At 41.8% G+C, this 23,174-nt stretch overlaps 2 protein-coding genes across 2 annotated transcripts; both read right to left on the bottom strand.

Annotated features, from left to right (window-relative positions):
* Window positions 1-10,932: 10,932 nt before the first annotated feature.
* LOC109731456 (GTP-binding protein YPTM2) lies at window positions 10,933-14,967 on the bottom strand. Its single transcript, XM_020290608.4, has 8 exons — window positions 14,683-14,967; window positions 13,136-13,208; window positions 12,797-12,844; window positions 12,658-12,705; window positions 11,985-12,056; window positions 11,719-11,874; window positions 11,544-11,647; window positions 10,933-11,299 (listed from the first exon to the last, which is right to left on the bottom strand). The coding sequence occupies exons 1-8, from the start codon at window positions 14,694-14,696 to the stop codon at window positions 11,203-11,205; spliced, it is 612 nt and encodes a 203-aa protein (XP_020146197.1). The 5' UTR covers window positions 14,697-14,967; the 3' UTR covers window positions 10,933-11,202.
* Window positions 14,968-18,769: 3,802 nt separating this feature from the next.
* On the bottom strand, window positions 18,770-22,403 carry LOC109731455 (GTP-binding protein YPTM2). The gene is made up of 8 exons (XM_020290607.4): window positions 22,163-22,403; window positions 20,911-20,983; window positions 20,428-20,475; window positions 20,295-20,342; window positions 19,695-19,766; window positions 19,452-19,607; window positions 19,223-19,326; window positions 18,770-19,117 (listed from the first exon to the last, which is right to left on the bottom strand). Exons 1-8 carry the CDS (start codon window positions 22,174-22,176, stop codon window positions 19,021-19,023), a joined length of 612 nt encoding a protein of 203 aa, XP_020146196.1. The 5' UTR covers window positions 22,177-22,403; the 3' UTR covers window positions 18,770-19,020.
* Between the last annotated feature and the right edge of the window lie 771 nt (window positions 22,404-23,174).

Below are 23,174 nucleotides of genomic sequence, written 5' to 3'. Positions count from 1 at the left end.
GGTAGAACCAGTCTCATGAACGCGGTCATGTAATGTCGGTCTAGGCCGCTTCATCCAACAATATCGCCGAATCAAAGTATGACATGCTGGTAAGCAGTATGACTATTATCGCCCACAACTCTTTGTGTTCTACTCGTGCATATAACATCTAAGCATAGACCTGCCTCTGATACCACTGTTGGGGAACGTAGTGATTCAAAAAAATTCCTACAATCATGCAAGATCTATCTAGGAGAAGCATAGCAACGAGCGGGGAGAGTGTGTCCACGTACCCTCGTAGACCGAAAGCGGAAGCGTTTAGTAACGCGGTTGATGTAGTCGAACGTCTTCGCGATCCAACCGATCAAGTACCGAACGCACGGAACCTCCGTGATCTGCACATGTTCAGCTCGGTGACGTCCCTCGAACTCTTGATCCAGTTGAGGCCGAGGGAGAGTTTCGTCAGCACGGCGGCGTGGTGACGGTGATGATGAAGTTACCGACACAGGGCTTCGCCTAAGCACTACGACAATATGACCGAGGTGGAAAACTTTGGAGGGGGGCACCGCACACGGCTGAAGATCAACTTGTGTGTCCTAGGGGTGCCCCCTGCCTCTGTATATAAAGGAGGAAGAGGGAGAGGCAGCCGGCCCTAGGGGGCGCGCCAAGGTGTGGAGTCCTACTAGGACTCCCTAGTCCTAGTAGGATTCCACCTCCCACACTGAGTAGGAAAGGGAGGAGGGAGAAGGAGAAGGAAAGGGGGCCGGCCCCCTTCTCCTAGTCCTAATCGGCCTCCTGCCCAAGGGGGGCGCACCAGCCCCTTGTGGCCTGGTGTGCTTCCCTCTTATGGCCCATAAGGCCCATAACTTCTCCCGGTGGGTTCCGGCAACCTCCCGGTACTCCAGAAAAATGCCCGAACCACTCGGAACTATTCTGATGTCCAAATGCAACCTTCCAATATATGAGTCTTTACCTCTCGACCATTTCGAGACTCCTCGTCATGACCGTGATCTCATCCGGGACTCCGAACAGACTTTGGTTCATCAAATCACATAACTCATAATACAAATCGTCATCGAACGTTAAGCGTGCGGACCCTACGGGTTTGAGAACTATGTGGTCATGACCGAGACACCTCTCCGGTCAATAACCAATAGCGGAACCTGGATGCTCATATTCGCTCCTACATATTCTGTGAAGATCTTTATCGGTCAAACCGCATAACAACATACGTTGTTCCCTTTGTCATCGGTATGTTACTTGCCCGAGATTCGATCGTCGGTATCATCATACCTAGTTCAATCTCGTTACCGGCAAGTCTCTTTACTCGTTCCATAATGCATCATCCCGCAACTAACTCATTAGTCACATTGCTTGCAAGGCTTATAGTGATGAGCATTACCGAGAGGGCCCAGAGATACCTCTCCGACATTCGGAGTGACAAATCCTAATCTCGATCTATGCCAACTCAACAAACACCATCAGAGACACCTATAGAGCATCTTTATAATCACCCAGTTACGTTGTGACGTTTGATAGCACACTAAGTGTTCCTCCGGTATTCGGGAGTTGCATAATCTCATAGTCATAGGAACATGTATAAGTCATGATGAAAGCAATAGCAATAAAGTAAACGATCATAGTGCTAAGATAATGGTTGGGTCTTGTCCATCACATCATTCTCTAATGATGTGATCTCGTTCATCAAATGACAACACATGTCTATGAACCATCTTTGATTAACGAGCTAGTCAAGTAGAGGCATACTAGGGACACTCTGTTTGTCTATGTATTTCCGGTTAATACAATTCTAGCATGAATAATAAACATTTTATCATGATATAAGGAAATATAAATAACAACTTTATTATTGCCTCTAGAGCATATTTCCTTCAGTATTTGCACGGGAGGAATAATTTACTGTCCGCAATGTGCATTTGATATGTAATACTATTATCCGCATTAAACTACGCTATGTGAAGATAGTGATATTTGTGACAGAACTGGTGCTGATAGGTTGCCAAGATTTCTATTTTGTAGCTGTGTGACAGTTGGTTTGGTGTGGCAGATAAAGCTTGCAAATGTTCATTTGAAGTTAAACATTGTATTCAGATTGCAGATTTCATGTTGCTCCTCGTGAAGTTGAAGTTGGAGATCATGTTGGAGTTGGCATTGAGATAGCAATGAGGTATGCAAATGGAGATGTCCCCCCCCCCCCCCCCCCCGCCCCCTGAATACACCTCAAAGTTGTTGTCTGGCGATGAACCTAAGCAAAGCATGTTTTATGATTTTTTTTTATAGTTTCTATTTCATCTTTTGTGCTCTTCGCTGTCTATTTATCAATCTAACCTTTTGGATTTCTTCTTGTGTTTTCTGTCATGGGTTCTACACTGTCTGGGGTTGTTTTTTTATAGTGAGTCATGAAAGTGAAGATGATTACAGTACTCAAGATGCTTTAAAGTTGTTGCTTGAGGATACAAGTAAGCAACATGTTTCTCTGGTCTTTTGTTGTTCTTTTTTCTTTGTGTATTTTGATATTGTTTTGTTTTCTTCCATGTTATATTTGTGTAAACTGTTTTTCACTTGATCTAACTTGTTTGTTTTCTTTTTTGTGTTGTGCTTTATACAAATTCAAAGATAATTTGTCCACCGAGACTACTGGAGTGACTACAATTGATAGGAGGGATAGGAAAAAGAGAGCAGTGAAAGTCTTATCTCCTGAGAAGAAAGTTTCTAAGTTAGAACTTGGTGAAAAATTAAAGAAATTCTATAGCAAGTATTTGAGAAATATTTTCTTCAAGGCTAAAGATCCGTGAGTACCCTTTTTTGTTCTTTAGTAAGACTTTATATTGCTGCACTCTTCTTCTTTAGGTAATGTTACTTTTTTAGCACTTGAACTCATTTCTATTTCTTTTTCCAAGCATGTAGTTATCGATGTTAACAACTACACTGTGAAGTATGACAAATTCTATAGTTCATTTAAAGCCATTGGTGAAATTGACGATGAGTGTATGAATGCATATGCTCAAGTTTACAACGCTGAGAGTAGCAAAGCCATGGCAGATCAAAGGAAGTATACAGAGTATTCTTTCAAGTCGTATTTCACGGTAATGAATAACTTAGTGCCTAACTACCACTTTACATATATCATGTGATTAATTTATTTTCTTTTCTTATTACTTATATCACTTCTTTTCTGAAATGTTCTGTAGAGTAAACTTCTTGTAGATCCTGAGAAGTTTTCCTTTAATAGTTGCAAAAAAGAGTTAGCAAGGATCACAGAGGAAGTAAACCTTATGAAGTGTGACATGGTATTTATCTAATTTTCTATCATTCTTGTACAAGTGTAGTTATGGTTGTTCTTTTTGCATGGCAGGCCTATTTTTCATGTAGCCTTGCCAACATTTTATTAGTACAACTTCAACATTTTTGTTTTCAATGGCTCAACATATTACACACACTACTCCACCATTTTATTAATACAACTTCAACAATTTTTTTCAATGGCTCAACATTTTGCACACACTACTTCAACATTTTACTAATACAACTTCAACAATTTGTTTTCAATGGCCCAACAGTTTACACTCACTAATTCACCATTTTAATGGCTCAATATTCTTTTATGTTCATGTCAACGCTTTCTAAATAGTTCATTCAACATTTTATGGCCATGTCAACATTTTCTATGTAAGTTTCTCAACATTTTTCTATGCAAAAGTTTATTTCAACATTTTGGAGACTCCATTCTACATTTTCATATTAACACTTTCAACAACTTATTATGGCCATGCCAACACTTTTTCTAAAAAAATGTTTCAACATTTTCCATGTAATTTTCCCAATATTTTATTAGTACAAATACCAACAATTCTTTTCATGGGCTCAACATTCTACATACACTACATCACCATTTTAATAGAAGTTCCAACATTTTTTTTTGCTTCAAAGATTTTTTTTCATGTAGCTTTTCCTCGGGAAGGCAATTTGCAGTCAACACCCTAACATTTTGCAGACAAGACACTACAGCTATGGTTTTGTTACAAACAAGGCCAAAATTTTGACAAATCGGGACATTTTTCACTAGAAATTTTGGCAGCATAACGCATGGGGAAGAATCCAAATCAACAATGGTATTATAACTGAGATATCAAATATGAGAGTGGAAGTACAACTTGTGTGCTTTACCTCCTACCAGGAAGGATGATTTCTAAGAGCTACTACCAACTCGAATGCATCCATCCTACCAACACATCTAGCAATTCTAGAAACAACCTAGACAAACTAACATATCTTGGCGACGACGAACTGCTCCATCCATCATCATGGCCTCGAACTTCACCATGACGATGTCCATCCATCCTTCAGTCACATCATGGCCTCGACAGATGGGGAAGGGCGGGTCCTCCAGAAGCTTGCCCTCGACTCCACCACCGTCTTCCGCATCCGTCGTCGTCGGCGTGGCCGCCCGCAGCCTCATCTTTGAGCTGCCTCCACACCCTTCTTCAGCAGCATTCGCCATCGACGGGTTCGCAGCGACTATTTATTGCATTACGCGATTCTACAGAGAAGTCTCGTGTCGAGGAGAAACCGTGTCGGACCGGCCCATATTTGCGCGAGGAGGTTGAACAGTCTCGCGACGTGGAGAAACCGTGTCGGACCGGCCCATATTTGCGCGAGGAGGTTGAAAAAATCAGGAATAAAAGGAGCACACCAGGTATCGAAGACTGGTCTCCAGGGTTATCACGAGCAAGTAGTTACTGGTTTCAATTAGTATCACGGCCTACTAGATGCAACCGGAGGAGGTCTTCTCTGGTTTTGTTTGTTTTCTTTTTTTTTCTCCGATTTTTTCATCATTTTCTTTTTTATCCTCCATTTTGCATTTTTTTTGTTTTTTTTCATTCTTCACTTTTATATACATGTTCAACATTCCTTCAAATACTTGTTCAACATTTTTTAAATACTTGTTCAACATTTTACTTTCTTTTTGTTTTTCATTCTACATTTTCTTATATGTCAAGAACATTCTTTTTAAAAGTGATTAACATTTTTTATATACACGTTCAACATTCTCCGAATGCTTATTCAACATTTTTCAAATATTTGTTCAACATTTAATACTTATGTCAATATTTTTCAAATACATGTTCACATTTTTTCAAATCCTTCTTCAACAATTTTCACATACTCATTCAACAATTTTTAATACTTATTTAACATTTTTCAAATACTTGTTCAATGTTTTCAAAAACACATTTGAAAAATGTTGAACGAGTATTTGAAAAATATTGAACAAGTATTTAAAAAAGTTGAATAAGTATTAAAAATGTTGAACAAGTATTTGAAAAATGTTGAATAAGTATTAAAAAATGTTGAACGAGTATATGAAAAATGTTGAATAAGTATTTGAAAACTGTTGAATAGGTATTAAAAATGTTGAACAGTTATTTTAAAAATGTTGAATAAGCGCTCGGACAATGTTGAATGTGTATACAAGAAATGTTAATCAATTATTAATAGAATGTTTTGAAATATACAAAAATATAGAGTGAAAACAAAAACAAACATAAGAAAAAACAAAAAATGGAGGGAAAAAAGGAAACCAAACAAAAACAAAATAAAAAACCAGAGATAACCGAGTAAAAATGAAGAAAAAGAAAGAGAAGAAAACGTAAAACCATGAAAGGAAAGTAAATAGGGTAAAACCCGACTCATTTTCTTCTAGTACGGCGCGCTCTACGAAATGAATAAGAAGTTGAGTGTGGCGGGGTTGTTAGCATCGCTGGGAAGGTAGTAGTCGATCCCAGGAACGATCCCGCGCTGAAGCAACATTTTTACTCAATTTTTTCCGCAAAATATGCGTCACAGTGGGCCGGCCCGATACTGTAGCCAAGGCGAGAAATAGGGGTGCCCATTCTGGTTTTGGTCCGGGTGTTTTTTCTTAGTTTCTTGTGTTACTCTTCTTTTTTTTTTTTGAGGTTTTCTTCATTTCTTTTTGAGGTAATTACATCAATCAGTGATGCTTGAACTTGCCATGAATGTGCATTTCAGTGCCTAAACTTGCAAAATACATTTTAGTATTGAGCTGGTTTCATACCTTGGCATAGACGTGCATATACGGTTTAAATGGTGTTTGTATACTTACAATTACAAGGCAGCCAGCAATGCCATGGGACCCGCTGTCAGTGACAAGGATGTTTGGCTTGGTTTTTGTGGAAAGCCCCCCAAAATTGTTTTTCTTACAAGAAGGCCCTCAAAAAGAAACTGATAAATTATAGAATAAAAACTATAACTATAATATAAAAACTAAAACTTGTCATGTGGTGGCTCGAACCTGCAACCTACCAGTCGAGTGCGTGTGCTCCACAACTTCACATTTGCTAATATTTAATGATTCATAACCTTTATGAACATTTGACCGAACAAAATAAATAAAAGGAATTTAATAATCCAGCAAAAATTGTGCCGGCTCTGTGATCGAAAATCGGACCAAAGCTTGTAGACCAGGCACGGACGCCACTCCAACCAATGAGTTATCGTGTATCAAAAGAATTCACGTGTATCCACACAAAAAATCATGTGTTATTTTAAAACATATTCATACAATTGAAACTATTTATGAATGATCAAAATGTTTATATGATTCAACTATTATTCATGTGAGGATACGCAGTCTAATGGCGCACTAGGCTTGCATATATTTTTTTCTAGAAACACACAAACTTATATACTATATAAACATTTTAAAATAACAAAGTTTTTAGTTAAAGCATGAACACATTGATATACTACATAAATATTTATTAAAAAATGGGAAATTTTAAAATTATATGAGAATTTATTTAAATATATGAAAATTTCTAAAAATACTTTAGTATTTTATTAAAACGCAAACTTTTTCAAATTATAAAATATGTTCGTAACTCATAATTTTATTATGTGTATTTCTGTTAAATTATTGCATAGGTATTTTATGAAATTATAGAAACTTTATTAACGTAATTTCTTTTAAACATATGTATATGTTGGGGAACGTAGTATTTCAAAAAAAATCCTACGATCACGCAAGATCTATCTAGGAGAAGCATAGCAACGAGCGAGAAGAGTGTGTCCACGTACCTTCGTAGACCGAAAGCGGAAGCGTTAAGTAACGGTTGATGTAGTCGAACGTCTTCGCCATCCAACCGATCAAGTACCGAACGCACGGCACCTCCGCGATCTGCACACGTTCAGCTCAGTGACGTCCCTCGAACTCTAGATCCAGCTGAGGCCGAGGGAGAGTTTCGTCAGCACGACAGCGTGGTGACGGTGATGATGAAATTACCGACGCAGGGCTTCACCTAAGCACTACGACAATATGACCGAGGTGGAAATCTGTGGAGGGGGGCACCGCACAGGGCTAAGAAATCAACTTGTGTCTTTATGGGGTGCCCCCCTCCCCCGTATATAAAGGAGTGAAGGAGGGGACTGGCCGGCCTCATGGGGTGCGCCCCAAGGGGGGAATCCTACTCCTACTAGGAGTAGGTTCCCCCCTTTCCTAGTCCAACTAGGAGGGGAAGGAAAGGGAAGAGGGAGAGAAGGAAAGGGGGGGCCGGCCCCCCTCCCCAATTCAGGTTGGGCTTGGGGGGGGGCGCCCCTCCACTTGGCCGCCTCCTCCTCTCTTCCAGTAAAGCCAATGAAGGCCCATTAACCCCCCGGGGGGGTTCCGGTAACCCCCCGGTACTCTGGAAAATGCCTGAACATATCCGAAACCTTTTTGGTGTCCAAACATAACCTTCCAATATATCAATCTTCATGTCTCGACCATTTCGAGACTCCTCGTCATGTCCGTGATCACATCCGGGACTCCGAACAACCTTCGGTACATCAAATCACATAACTCATAATACATATCGTCATCGAACGTTAAGCGTGCGGACCCTACGGGTTCGAGAACTATGTAGACATGATCGAGACTCATCTCCGGTCAATAACCAATAGCGGAACCTGGATGCTCACATTGGTTCCTACATATTCTACAAAGATCTTTATCGGTCAAACCGCATAACAACATACGTTGTTCCCTTTGTCATCGGTATGTTACTTGCCCGAGATTCGATCGTCGGTATCATCATACCTAGTTCAATCTCGTTACCGGCAAGTCTCTTTACTCGTTCCGTAATGCAACATCCCGCAACTAACTCATTAGTCACATTGCTTGCAAGGCTTATAGTGATGTGCATTACCGAGAGGGCCCAGAGATACCTCTCCGACAATCGGAGTGACAAATCCTAATCTCGATCTATGCCAACTCAACAAACACCATCGGAGACACCTGTAGAACATCTTTATAATCACCCAGTTACGTTGTGATGCTTGATAGCACATAAAGTGTTCCTCCGGTATTCGGGAGTTGCATAATCTCATAGTCATAGGAACATGTATAAGTCATGAAGAAAGCAATAACAATAAACTAAACGATCATAGTGCTAAGCTAACGGATGGGTCATGTCAATCACATCATTCTCTAATGATGTGATCCCGTATATCAAATGACAACTCATGTCTATGGTTAGGAAACTTAACCATCTTTGATTAACGAGCTAGTCAAGTAGAGGCATACTAGTGACACTTTGTTTGTCTATGTATTCTGACATGTACTAAGTTTCCGGTTAATACAATTCTAGCATGAATAATATACATTTATGATGATATAAGGAAATATAAATAACAACTTTATCATTGCCTCTAGGGCATATTTCCTTCAGTATATTGTTTGTAACACACAATTATAATTAATATATTTAAAAAAATGAAATGAAAAAAAAAACACGTTGAAAACTGAGCCACACTATGGTGTGTTTTAGCCACACGGGCTCGTTATGTTATAAACCTAAATTTATCATTTTACCATCTGATGTTGTCGGTTGGAGTGGTATGTGCGGCTGCGAATAAAAAATTTAATTTATGTCATTAGCTTTATGTTCACAAAGTATATGAATCATTTTTTAGGATCATATGAATCTTTTCTTAACACTAAATTTGAATGGATCGACTAGCTAGCCAGGCACACCTGTGCGTGCCAGGTAGGTAGTTTGAACCCTGGACTAGTTTTTACTTATTAATTGATTAATATTTTTTTTACAATTTATTAGTTTGTCTCTGAGGGCCTTTTTATATGAAAACAACTATTTTGGGGGGTTTTCCGCAAAACAAAAACAGGCCACACGCCTTGTCCCTGACACCCTGGCGTGCCTCGTCGGCGTCATGGATGTATAAAAACAAGATTTGAACCGTATATGCACGTCCATGCCAAGTTATGAAACCAATTCAATGTATTTTGCAAGTTTAGGCATCAAAATGAACATTCCTGGCAAGTTCGGGCATGAGTGATGTATTTACCTCTTTCTTTTTCTTTATCTTTTGATTTTCTTTGTATCTTCCCAGTTATCTTCAGTTCTTTTGTTTTTATTTATCTGTTTTGGGTTCGATGAAGGCGCGGGAGCATGTGCATACTAGATTGATGCATTTGATGGCGTTTCTGATGACCGCACTGACCATTGGCAGTTGCACTTTGACAATGCTATGATTTTATCATAGCACCACCGAAGTGTAATCGCCACTTATCAGTGACAGTTGCAAATGACTAATGGTTATTGTAATTTTGCTTGCTCTCATCCACTAAGCTGATAAGGTTTTGAACATGGAATGGGACACCGTCGGCAGAGGGGCGTATGTCATCACCGGCGCCAAGTATGCTGAGGACATCATCCCCATCAACTGCTAGCTCGGGAGGGAGGTGGTGTCGGGCAGGGTAGCCGCCATGAGCCGGTCGTTGGGCGTTGCTGGAGGCCTAGGCTCGGCCACAAGGAGGGTGCACGGGAGTCGATCAGGTTCTACGTGCAGATCAAGGACAAGGAAGAGATCACCATGCTGGTCATCCCGCCTGCCTTTAGGACAGTGATAAAGAAATGGCTAGTCCTTAGACCTCCTCGTGTCGTCAGCCTCTCTGCCAATAAGTGGTGTGAGTTCTGGGTGTAGGTCCATACAATTCAAGGGCAGATGGTGCTCGGGAGCAGCTGAGACTACTTCTGTCGACGTCACACAATATCATCCACAACGACTTGCTCGTCATGTGGCTCTCCGGGCTAGGCTTGATAGTCTGAACTTGCTGCAAAACTGTATATTTTGCTCAAGGTTCAACACCCTAGGGTCGTGCATGGGCATGGGATGCCTTTGATGTCTTAAACTATGGTCTAATTAGGTATTATGAACTATTTAGCTGTTCTTATTTCTACTGTTAATTGTAGGAATCCAATAACTCCCGAACGTTCGGATTTTGAGCATTTCGTCCCAAACGTTTTTACATGGCAACTTTAGTTCATAGGAGATGGCAACTTTAGTTCATAGGAGATGGCAACTTTACTTGATAGGGGATGGCAACTTTCTCCTTTTTCGTTTTTTTGTCAGAAAATTGCCATGTTTCTCTAATCTCACGCAAACTAAACTTGCCACCTAAAACGTTCGGGGTGCCATGCTTAAATCCCGAACGTTCGGGAGTTACCATTACCGTAATTGTATTATGTTGTTCTTATGTTATGTATGATATGAAGTGCTGCATTTGGGTGGTAAGACCACCACGGGTTGAGCAAGACAGCTCCCACCACGGGTTGAGCAAAACAGCTCTGCTTTGCATACCCATAGCACAAATACAGGCAAGTCAACCAGGCCCACTGAGACAAAAGATGCACGCAACCAAACACGCCCCAGCTGACCTAATGTTGGCAATTTGCCCAGGCAACCAAACACGCCCCAGTTGATCGAATGTTGGCAAGTTGCCATGTTATGCACATTCCTAATGCTGCCTTCAACAATCAACAAGTGCACCTTGAAAATTATAATCAGGACCTTTTTTACCACAAAGATAAGCATACTGTCAGATAATATTTTGAAGAACGGAACATTTTGGTCAAGTAAAAGTAGAAATCGCCTTAAATTTAGGCAAGAAAGCAACAGCTGCAAATCGTAACATATAACCATTCAAGATACACAACTAGAAGAAGATACTGTCTCCAAACTCCGTCCGGTGTTACAAGTCCAACGATTCAAGAGCTAATAAGTACACTAGAAAGAATGGAATGAAGGTGTAAGATGTAGTAGGCCTATGTAGAAGCATGGACTCGAGGATGGCGCGGCCAAGTTTGCGTCTCCATTTGGGTAACACGGATGGCGGCTGCCTGCATTTCAAGAAGAGCAGCAGCTCGTCTTCTGTTCGACAGGTTGCCCGCGTATCTGCACCGTGGCTGGGCGAGCGCTGTTTGCGGCTGGCTGGCTCGCCATCCTGGAAACCAAGATTTTTATTCATAATTATATGCTCTTTCTATGAGGTGTATATAGAACAAAACCGTGAGGAATAACATAGAACAGTTAACAGCAACATGCTAAAGAGTGTAGGGCAATTTTGGTTATGATACTATAGGAACAGAGCATCAATGAGCAGTAAATAAAGTGTAAAATGATGGTAGTCAACAAGAAGTGGACTAGTAGGATGGCCTGTGCTAATTAAACCGTCTGGGAACACACACCTGTCCTTGATTGAAGCAGACATAGCCATGAAAGCCTGCTCAACGTTCAAGGCATTCTTTGCACTGGTCTCCATGAATGGGATGCCAATCTCATCAGCAAATGCCTGCATACACCAAATGTAAACACAAAGAGCAGAAAGAATGCTTCAGCAGATACGAGTAAAGCATAAGGTACCTTCGCTGTCTCATATGATACAACTCTTTTGTCAGTGAGATCAGATTTGTTCCCTACAAGAAGCTTGTTAACATTCTCACTAGCATAGCGATCAATCTCGTTCAACCACTGCTTCACATTGTTGAAGCTGTCCTGGTCTGTCACGTCATAGACAATCTGCAACCCCATTTGTATATATGTATTCAAAATATATAAAAACTGGAACATTTATGCATGTTAAATAGCATGTGAAAAATAAAAATAAGATTTCACATAAACAAACTTACAATGATCCCGTGAGCCCCTCGATAGTAGCTGCTAGTAATAGTTCTGAAGCGTTCTTGCCCAGCAGTGTCCCACTGATAAAAACAAAGGTACCAAAGAGGGGTTTAAAGAAAAGGAAATGGATATCTTGCATCACTAAATGTAATGTGTCACACAAAAGGAAGGAAGAATCGCCAAATGCCAACAGTAGGTGCAGCATGAGCTACCGTACACCCAAGTATTTAAATGACATACTATCAGGCCCCTATATATGATGTTCAAAATGGGCATCACTTTGGTACCTAAAAACATCTTGAAAGTGTGATTCTTTATGTGAACTAAGAAACTTAATATAAACATTTAATTTAATGGGCTAAACTACTCTTATTCTTTATGTTCAACAGTAATTTAAATGGATGGAACTAAAAAAAACACAAGGTAAAAAGGGGTTGTGCAACTGCCTACATATTCAGGCATAGTGGAGTTTCTGTTTCCTGTGAACTGGCCTCAACTAACAACCACATAAATACTGATGAATAACGGCATGCTATATTATGCAAAGGGAAAATCCAGCAAACTCCACAAAACAAAAGAGGGCTATAAATGAAATGTTTCCCAATGAAGTCTTCTATTTTGTCAAATCTGGATTCGATGGTACATGCATACTGGACATAAAGAAAGAAAGAATAGACTCACGATTTGCAGCTTCATAGTCTTTCCATCTTGCTCCACGGTACGTATTTTCTATCGACAAAGTTGGAAGAAAACAAGGCTACAAGTTCAATTAAGGTACCCAGAACATTAACACTCAGACCAAGAAAGTAAATATACTTACGAAATCAACACCAATAGTACTGATATAACTCTCCAGGTATGAGTCATCCTGCCAAAAGAGTCAATATTAAGGAGGTCAGAGTAAATTAACTAGTAACAACAAGATTGTTATAGGGATCATCTCCATGTTGTTAAGAAACAGTAGCTACCAACAATGAACTCCTCATTCGTATTAAGTAGTGGGAAATCATACAGTTTACTGAGGCTAAAAATAAATTGACAGTTTCCATGATATCCCGAAGACAACTTATATCAAACTTTTAAGATCAAGATGCATATTAAAAAAGGGAAGACCTATAAAAGATAGTGAACAAATCATGCTTTAGATAGGAATTCTTACGGCAAATCTTAAGAGAAGGCATGACTTGCCAACACCTGAGTCTCCGATAAGCAGAAGCTTAAAGAGATAGTCACTGCCATGTCAAGCAACAGGATATTAGTCTCAATCAAATGTACTTACTATACGAAATAAACAAGTAATGCCAACATTTACATGGCAATAATAACAAAATGAGACATAGTCATTATATCCATGCTTAGAACATTGAGCAGCAATACAAAGATGAATAAATTTAAGATAACTAATACCAAAATTGGATAGAATCAACATCTTGAGGCTTAGAAGTTTGTGCATTAATTCATAGACAGATATTTTGGTATTCTATATACGTAATATTCAGTAAATTCGATTCAGTTGTAGTACAGCAGTGCACGTTAGAAATTTTTTATAGAGAGATAGAAAAAGGATAAAATGCAAACCACATCCTAGGAGGCGTGTAACCTGTTCCCCCACTTTTCAATGAAAAGAAATGCAAAGTCTTTGCGTTTTCTCGAAAAAAAAAGAAGAAAGAAAAAGGAAGCTGAATAGATAAGTAACAGTTTCCAATGGTGAAGCTACACAACAGCTACAACACTAACCAAGAGAACGATTCCGTGAGCGATGATGTATATTCATAAGGTACAGAAGCAATACCCATGTGCACAATACAAAAACATCGCCAATCGGATTGAGCAAGGCGTCCGATCGTGCTTGTAGAATGAACATATGGATGCACTAAGCATCATATAGTCACACCACCAACATGCTAACCAACAATTTCTTGTCCATAAAACAACGAGAAGTGTTTTCAGAGCAGTCATAGGCCTATCACCATAGTCACCCTTTAAGAGCAAGCATCCTTCTAATGAAACAACAACACCCGTGACAGCAGTCCACGGTAAGAACGCATTTGCTTAAAAGAAAAACAATAAGACCCCGTTTGGAACATAGGATAGAAAAAATGCAGGAAAACGAAGATCACTCTTGTGCAAAACAGAGGAATGAAAAAACACAGGAGTTGGGCAGTGACAGGAAACCTAATAACATGGCTAAACCACTGTCGAACAAAGGTTCATCGCAGCTGGGTCCTTCCTGCTTGTCATCGTCACCGAAGCCATCTCTGATTATGTGGGGAAAATCATCTGGTACAAACAACCGTGTTTGTGTTTGTGTGTGTGTGCATCTAGCATGCAACATTCACTCCACCACATCCCAACTCCATCTTCTTGCCCTGCTGGGAAGCCATCTGTGGCGTCCTCTCGCTACCCTAATGACCTCTCGCCGGCCGGCGGTTTGAGCTGGAGGAGGGCGAGCCCGGCGGCGCGTCGGTCACGCGATCGCTTCGCACCCAAGGAAGATCCTCCTACACGAACAGTACTATCCCTGCGCTTTTACCCTAGCATGACGAAGATCGTGCATGGCCACGGTCGAAATCCGCCGAATGTAGGAGGGGGCTAAGAGCTGAATCCCGCGAATCGACGGCAGCAGGCGCCAGATCCGGCGAGATCCCCGGCCCCCCAATTGATTCAACCAGAGAGGGAGAGGAGAGGCGAGAGCGAGCGACTTACTACTCCGGATTCATGGCGAGGCCGGGATCCTGCTCCGATCTCCGGGGGCGCGCCGGCGCGGGGCGGGTGGTGGGGTGGGGTGGGGATCGAGCTCGACGACGACGACGACTCGGCGGCCTGCCCGAACCCGATCTCACGGTTGTTTTCTAACAAGCCGATCTCAAGGTGGGGAATTCTCAGGCCATCTACGGGCCGCCAGGTGGGCCCCGGTAGTCGGTTGCGGGCACGTGTGTGTTCGCTGCCCTCTCGCCCTCGCACACCGCCGCACCCTTTCTCACGATCTCCGAAAATCCTTTTCTTACGCAAAGATTTACAAAATCCATACGTACTAATAACAGTATACCTGGCCATCCACCGGGCCGGGCCGGTCCTGACCAATCCCGAGGTAGGAAACTCAGGCCCGAGCCCAGCCCGGCCCGGCCATCGGACCTACTATTCAAGCCCAAGCCCGGCCCGCCACTGCAAAAAACACCAGGCCTCGGGCCAGACCTCTTTAGTAAATGGCAAAAACAACGGGCCTGGGCCTGGCCCGGCCTAGTCTGGGCTCAAAATCTAGGCCCGGGCCCGGTCCAAGAGCAGCGTTAGGCCAGGCCGGGTCGGGCTTTTTCAGGTCGGGCTGTCCATGGCTAGGACTAACTAACACTCATTTAAATTGTAACTGCTCTCACGTTTTTAGCGAAAATGCTACACCTACGTCTCCTTTATGTAAATTGTTGAAGTCTTTATTGCTCCTAAAACATAAGTATATCCCTAATCTGAACTTTCAAATATTGTTGAAGTCTGCCTCCCATCGGTCTACCTTGTCTCTGTCTCCGGTGGCCTTAGGGCCGTGGAGGCGGAGTGGATCCCAGCCCTTGCCGATGGAAGGGCTTCGTTTTTAGATCTTTTTTCGAGTCTTGTTAGTGTTTGTGTCCTGCTTTGGAAGACGAGACGGCACGGCTCCTTCAAGATGGAATGTTGGTCTCTTAGCCTAGCCCCCGTTTCGATGATGCGTCTAGCATCAGCCGGTGGGCGTGTGGAGGTGTGTCTCCGACGGATCTATCTTTGGTGGATTTGCTCGGATATATTCGTCGTTCGTCTATTTTCGTGTGTCTTCAGATTGGATCCTTCTGATCTACACTCTTCGTCGACGGCGATTGTTGTTTTGGTGCCTTGGTTCTATATGGGGCCTTAGCACGACAACTTTCCGACTGTCTACTACAACAAGGTTTGCTCGGCTCCGACGAAGGAGGGGCGATGATAGCGGCGCACCTTTGGCTCGTTTCACTACTCGTAGTCGTCACTAGGTGGTCTATGGATCTTGATGTAATTTTTATTATTTTAATGTATGTTGCACTACCATGATTGAAGATGAATAGATCGGAAGTTTTTCCCACAAAAAATAGCATTGCTATTTTTTGAAGAAAGAATAAGAATTGTCTCATCAATTAATTAAGTACAATAGAATCGATAATCCACTTATGAGCCCAGGCTCATTTGCACCCGCCCTGAAGGAAAATCGACACAAATACTAGAAAATTTTAAAAAATTCTATTTTTGCGATAGATAATTTGATGTGTGATGCCCGCTCTAATTTTCAAATCATTTGGACATCTGAGCGGCTCTCGCCAAAAAAGACAAATCCGCGGTCTATAAAAAACTTTACTATTCATGCGTTGTCCTGGCCCGATTTGCCTTTTTTGCTGAGAGTACTCGGATGTCTAAATGGTATGAAAATTGAAGCGGACCTCACGCAATAAATTTTCTACCATGCAAAAAAAAATTGATTTTTTTAAATTTGTTGTGATTCTTGTTATGACCGGGTGCAGATGAGACTAGACACCAAAACACTTCACTCAAATAGAATTGACTAATTAATTAACAAAATCAGGTGAAAATCGTTACTGTATGACCATGTGTTGTCTACTTCCAAAGCATGAATTTCCGTGACCATTCAAGAAGACGAATATGTGCTCCCAACCCATTATAACCACAAATCAACCAATGGATCGCAACATCACAAAGAAACCCCTACCAAAAACACATCGATAATGGCATCGAACATCGTCCATCAAGCAGTCGTTGATGCCTTCTCTGTGGTCTCACTGTTCTTACTTTTGCTCCCAAAAGGTTTCTTCATCAAGATGAACACACGATGGCTAGAGCGAACCCTCTTGCTCTTGCCCCTGGCTGCCTTCCCCTTCATGAGGCAACAATCCGTCATTGTCAAGTCCACCCATTTTGGCTATTAATTCTTGAAATTGTTTAGCGAATAGAGCCTCAAAAACAGACGTCAATGTATTGAACGCCACAACCTCGTCACCAGCAGGAACCACCTGGCCGATGGGCTCATGCGAGTGGAAGACAATAGGCGCCCAACCATCCATGCTTCACAAAGATGAGCGCTTGGTTGGTCTCTGGCGGTGGTGGTGTGGGTGGGGACATAACCATACTCAAGGTCATAAGCAAATCCAGATGTATCATCAACAGAGGCGAAGCATGCACCACATAGATCTTCTGCAACTCGGGCAAGATCTGCATCACCAGAAGGATCTGTGGTGGAGGCTCCGTTAGGTCTTTCTCGTCCGCCCGAGCCGGTCACAAGGGAGCGACACGGGGGCTCGGTTCTATTACTTCCTTCTCGGCATGATGAAACTATCAGTAGTATGAATCTTACGGCTCGGAAGGAGGATTAGCCGAGGGAACCAAGGTGCAAATCCAAGACATGGCTAGCAAAAGCCAAAAGAAGGCCTCTTTAAACTAAATGTTGACACTACATTTGTTAGTGACAGTGGCTATGGAGGAACTGGCGCTATCATTTGAGACGATAAAGGGTTATTTCCTGGCCAGTGGGATTCCCTTCGTTTAAGATGTTGGTACTTCGGAAGTCCAGGCTCTCAGAGATGGGCTCATGTGCATGTAGCAAGTTAATGTGGAAGCATCCGCAAAAATAAATGTGAAGGCAAATTGTATGGAAGTTATAGAAGTCACGCTGAATGGTGACAATTCTATCCAACCCGCAACAACGGTCTATGAGAATGCATGTTTTATGCCACAATTTTCCTTATATTTTGTTTAACCACTGTCCCGTTATCTAGTACCCTCCATTTCAGAATATAAGGTGTATTGGTTTATGTGCAAGTCAACCATTTGAATGTTTGATCAATATTATAGAATAAAATAACAACATCTGCAATACCTAATAGGTAAAATATGAATCTACTTTTCATGATGAAACAAATAATATAAATTTTATATTGTGGATATTGATATATTTTTCTTAAAACTCGGTCAAACGTGCACTCATTTGATTTTTGAAAAACCAAATACACCTTATATTAGGGAATGGAGGGAGTAAAGCAGAAGGCTCTAAGGCTCCAGTACGGCAGTACTTTTACCTAACAGGACGAGCCTCCTGATTTTCTAGTTGATACTCTCTCTATTCTTTTATCTAAGGTGTATTATTTTCAAGGCACATAATTATGGACTATTTAGGATGAAATTCTGCTTGTCTAACTTGTCTAATTCGTAGATTAGCGACAAATAAATTATTTAGGCAACGAAAGGAAGTGATACATGCAATCGGGAGAGACAGTTTCCTTTTCTTTCTCTACAAGGAGAAATACATGAAATCAGGGGAGATATACTTTTCTTTTTCTGGAGCGCTAAGATCGGAATTACGAGAAATTAGAACAAATGCACCTTACATTGTGAAATTTTATCAAAAAACCAATACGCCTTATATAAAGATACGGAGAGAGTATAATCTAAAATGATGCATCCGTATTTGCCAAGTAATATAAACTGCCATATTAATATAAAGCTGTCATGAAAATGTATCCCTCAAGAAGGAAAAAGTGAAGACCCACGACTTCATGCTGACGACCTCCTCCTCAATGTTACAAATTTTAATTGATCAATTTTACAAATTCAGGGTGGTCACTTCATTGAAATGTGTGACAGCCTGAAAGCATACTCGTAGTGAACTTCTTTACAAAATGATAATTCAGGAGTCAACCATATTACAAGATCAGATAATCATACTCCAATTACAAAAAAAAAAAAATCATCATATTCGCTTTCTTGTTTGCATCTCGCTGAGAGGAGAAAAAGGAAATCGGCTATTGTATAATATCGTTAGTAATAGAACCGTATAGATACAGATCCGAGTACTATGACCAGCACTGTCACCCCAAGTTAACCATAAAAACAACTGCGAATGTAAGAAGATATATTCATCCAAGTTACACAATTTCAAAAGGCAGGTACACTAGAAAGAAAAGAATAAAGATAACAAGTAAAAACAAATAAGAAAACATGTATAAAGGTGATGGAGCATCAACAAGTTTGCATGGTTTTCTAAGAAGAGCAACAGCTGGTCTTCTGCTCGACAGGTTGCCCGCGGATCTGTACAGTAGCTGGGCGAGCGTTGTTTGCGGCTGGCTGGCTCGCCATCCTGGAAACATAGGCCATTGTTTTCAGTAAGTTCTTCATCTAGAGTTCATAGACTAGCACGTTAATGTAGACCATCATGAATTCTAGTTTAAGTCTGGGTCCAAACCTATCCTTGATTGAAGCAGCCATGGCCATGAAAGCCTGTTCAACATTCAGGGCGTTCTTTGCGCTGGTCTCCATAAATGGGATGCCAATCTCATCAGCAAAAGCCTATATATGTACATAAAAATAAAGACAAATAGCAGTGAGAATGCCTTCAGGGAATGGAAGGTTGGAATCTGCAGATTGTGAAGTGAACAACTAAAAAATAATGTTTGCATGAGACTCGAGGATACCTTTGCTGTTTCATATGACACAGCTCTTTTGTCAGCCAGATCACATTTGTTCCCCACGAGAAGCTTGTTCACATTCTCACTGGCATAGCGGTCAATCTCGTTCAACCACTGCTTCACATTGTTGAAGCTATCTTGGTCTGTCACATCATAGACGATCTGCAATACCATTTGAATATTCCGGTCAAGCCATCATAAATGTAAATTTGTTATCTGACTAAATGAAGTTTGTATAAGCAGACTTACAATAATCCCATGGGCCCCTCGGTAGTAGCTGCTGGTAATAGTTCTAAAACGTTCTTGCCCAGCAGTGTCCCACTGAAAAGGGAGTTTGTAGAACGAAGGTGTTTAATAACTTTGAAAAGGATAATACTCCCTGTATCACTGCAACTGAGGTGGGAGATGAAAAACAGAGGAATTGCCCAATCCAAAGAGCACGTACACATAAGCTGCAAGACTGCCATCCCTCACGTTCAAACTGAGCTACATCTATTTTTCATTTCTAAACATCCAGAAAGAATGAATCTTCATAGGAAAGACAAATAATGAAAACTTTTAATGGTCCGGTTATATTAACTGGACAGACTAAAGAGAACCACAAAGTGACAACAAACTTCATATATATTCGGGAGAAGCGGTTGAGTGTGTCTGTTTCATATAAATCAACTTCAACTAACAATCATGATTTGTATCCCACAAAATAATAGTGGTCATTGGGAGAACTATGCCTCAATGAAGTTTTACAGATCATCAATAAAATCACAACTCAATGGTACTTGCACAGGCATGCTTGGTTACTAGTAACAGCATGCATATCAAGTAAATCACGAGATAAGCTAGACTCACAATTTGCAGCTTGATAGTCTTTCCGTCCTGCTCCACAGTCCTTATTTTCTGTCAACGTTTTTGCAAGAAGTTACGTTTGATAGAAGGAACTGTAGCAGCCAAAAAACACTATGCAGAAAGTAAAAGTTCTTACGAAATCAACTCCAATAGTACTGATGTAACTATCCAGGTACGAGTCGTCCTGCCAAGAGAGTCAAAATATTAAAGGGGCAAACAAACAAAGCAGCACAGGTAAATTTAATAGTAAGTATAATTAGTTGTCCTCAAGGGCATACTACAATATAGTAGTCCCTCCGTCCGGAATTACTTGTCGCTCAAATGGATGTATCTAGCACAAAAATACATCTAGATACATCCATTTGAGTGACAAGTAATTCCAGACGGAGGAAGTATGTAGGGATGCCCATCATCTTTTGGAAAAATGTAGCTACCAATAATGAACTATTCAGGTTGAACAATTTAAATTAGAACATCTGTGAGTAATGATTCAGCTTACGCATCCTATAAACAAAATGGTTAATTCCATGAACTACCTAAATTTTAACATCAAAAACCTATAATATATAGACGGGAAAAAGATAGCAAAATGGATCATGCTTGAGGTAGAGATTCTTACTGCAAATCTTAACAGAAGACATGACTTGCCAACACCCGAGTCTCCAATAAGCAAAAGCTTGAAGAGGTAATCACTGCGGGGCCACATATTAGAATGTTAGTCTCCATCAAACAAAGTGAGCAGAGAAGAAAACAAGCAGTGATGGCATTTTCGAGATGATAAAAAGGGCAGCCCGGTGCACATAGCTCCCGCTTGAGCAGGGTCCAGGGAAGGGTCCGACCACTTTCAAAGATGATAATAAGATACAATAACTATCTCCAGGCTTGGAAGATTGAAAATAAATTCAAAGAGCAATGTATTCTCAAGATAATAACACACAACGATTCTTTCGAATAATATTGTCAGGCTTAGACAAGTAAGCAGCGACAGATGAAGAGATATTTTGCTGTTTAAAACTCAGCCAAATGTCAGTTTTGCTGAGCTAATAGATCCCTTTGATCCCTATGCACTAGCGTGTGATAGAATGTAAAATAGCCCCCCTTGCAGCATTAAGATAAAATGATATTGTAACATTGAATGAGTGAAGTGCAACCACAGTTACAGCACTAACCGAGCGAACAGTTATATCAGCCCATGGCTGTCACAGTTATACAACATGAACAAACAAGCATTTGGTCGTGCATGTAAAGGATGTTGAGCAGACTGGTGCATTCTAGAAATATGCAAATCCGATCAACTGACCAATAATTTAGCCAACCAGTATCAACAAGTAGGATAATCTACCCACATCTGCATCTGCACATTGAATGTTTTTTCTTTCATTCCTTTTTGGGAGTAAAAACATGAGACTCAACAAAGTGATTACGAAACTAGAGATGGTGCAAGTGATATTAGCATACATAATTCACAAAAACAGACAAAATAGCAATCAAAATTGCCCTGTCCTTTTACTGCCATTAGATAGTACTAGTAGAAATCTGAAATCCCCAACAAACACCCCTGGAAACACTAATCAAAACGACCAAGCAAGAAAAGGTACATCTACCGGCGGCATCCAGCGAGACAGGTCCACACAGCAAACAAGTTCGCGTCAAATTTCACCTAATTTAAACATAAACTATCCCAGAACGTTGCATTCCCCTCGTAGACGCGATCCAGACCAAAAAAGAAGAAGAAACGCGACGATTTTGCTGGGATCGAGAGTCAACTCTCCCCCGCGCCAGATCCAGCGAGATCTCGTATCAGCCTAAAAGCGCCGACCCCCCGATCGGAACTGCTGGGGGCGAAGCAGAGGAGGGAGGGATGGACTTACTACTCGGGATTCATGGCGGGATCTTGGCGCTCCCGCGGGTTCCCTTGTCGGCGGGGATCGAGATCGAGTCCTGGGCGGGCGGAGGCAGGCGGCCTCGCGACTTGCCCGAGTTCTTGGCGTCTCGCTCTTCCCGTGAATCAATCAACAATGCGCTGGGAAAGGACCAGGCTCCAGCAGGCCAGCCCGATTTTAGACCAACTGGCCAGACGCGTGGAAACCTTTTTTTTTTTTCTCATTTTTCTCTACAACAACGTCGCACGTGCTTCCCGTCGGTGGTTGCTAAAACGAACTATCCCGGTCTAGGATCAGCGTATCTCCAACGCCGACCTTTAAACCTTCTCATTCGAACCGCGCTGTCCGGATCGAGAAAGTCATCCAACACGAGACTGTATCGGCCTGCGGTGCGGTCGGGATGTGTTTTCTCTCGCAAGCCGGAGACAAACATCGGGGCTTTGCGGAAGTCCGGACTGCTCCCAAGTCCGCTTCTGACCGCCCTGGCCCACCCTAACCCCCACTCGCCCCTTCCGCGCCGTTTGCCGCGTCTCATTCATGCCGGCTCAAAGCATGTAGCGGCCGGCATTGATATCGCGATTTGGACGGAAGGGAAGGCGGCGTAGACGGACACGACCTCTTGGGTGCCGTCACTTCAATGCAGACACCACATCCCGAGAAACCAACTTCGGCCGCTGCGTCGCATTGAAGCAGGATGACTGCCCCTCCGCCTGGCCTGGCCGCGGCTATTTAAGCCACGCTCCGGCGCCGTCCAAATCCACACCCTCCCAAACACCGCATTGTCCTCTTTCCTCTTCTTCGAGTTCTTCCTCCTCTCCAAGCCCAGCGATGTCGAAGTCCTGGTTCTCCGCGCCGGCAAGCGGCACGGTGGAAGTTCGTCGTCATGCTGGTCGTGGCATCGCTGGCCTCGCTCACCTGGACCATCAGCATCAACGGCCGCAGCTGCGGCCCCGTCTCCTCTCGTCCGTCAGATGAAGATCATGATGGAGCGTTTGCTCCG

Source organism: Aegilops tauschii, chromosome 3, assembly GCF_002575655.3.
Source record: "Aegilops tauschii subsp. strangulata cultivar AL8/78 chromosome 3, Aet v6.0, whole genome shotgun sequence".
Lineage (NCBI taxonomy): Eukaryota > Viridiplantae > Streptophyta > Magnoliopsida > Poales > Poaceae > Aegilops > Aegilops tauschii.
Note: the sequence above shows the minus strand (reverse complement) of the source record. Positions and strands in the feature narration are given on the sequence as shown.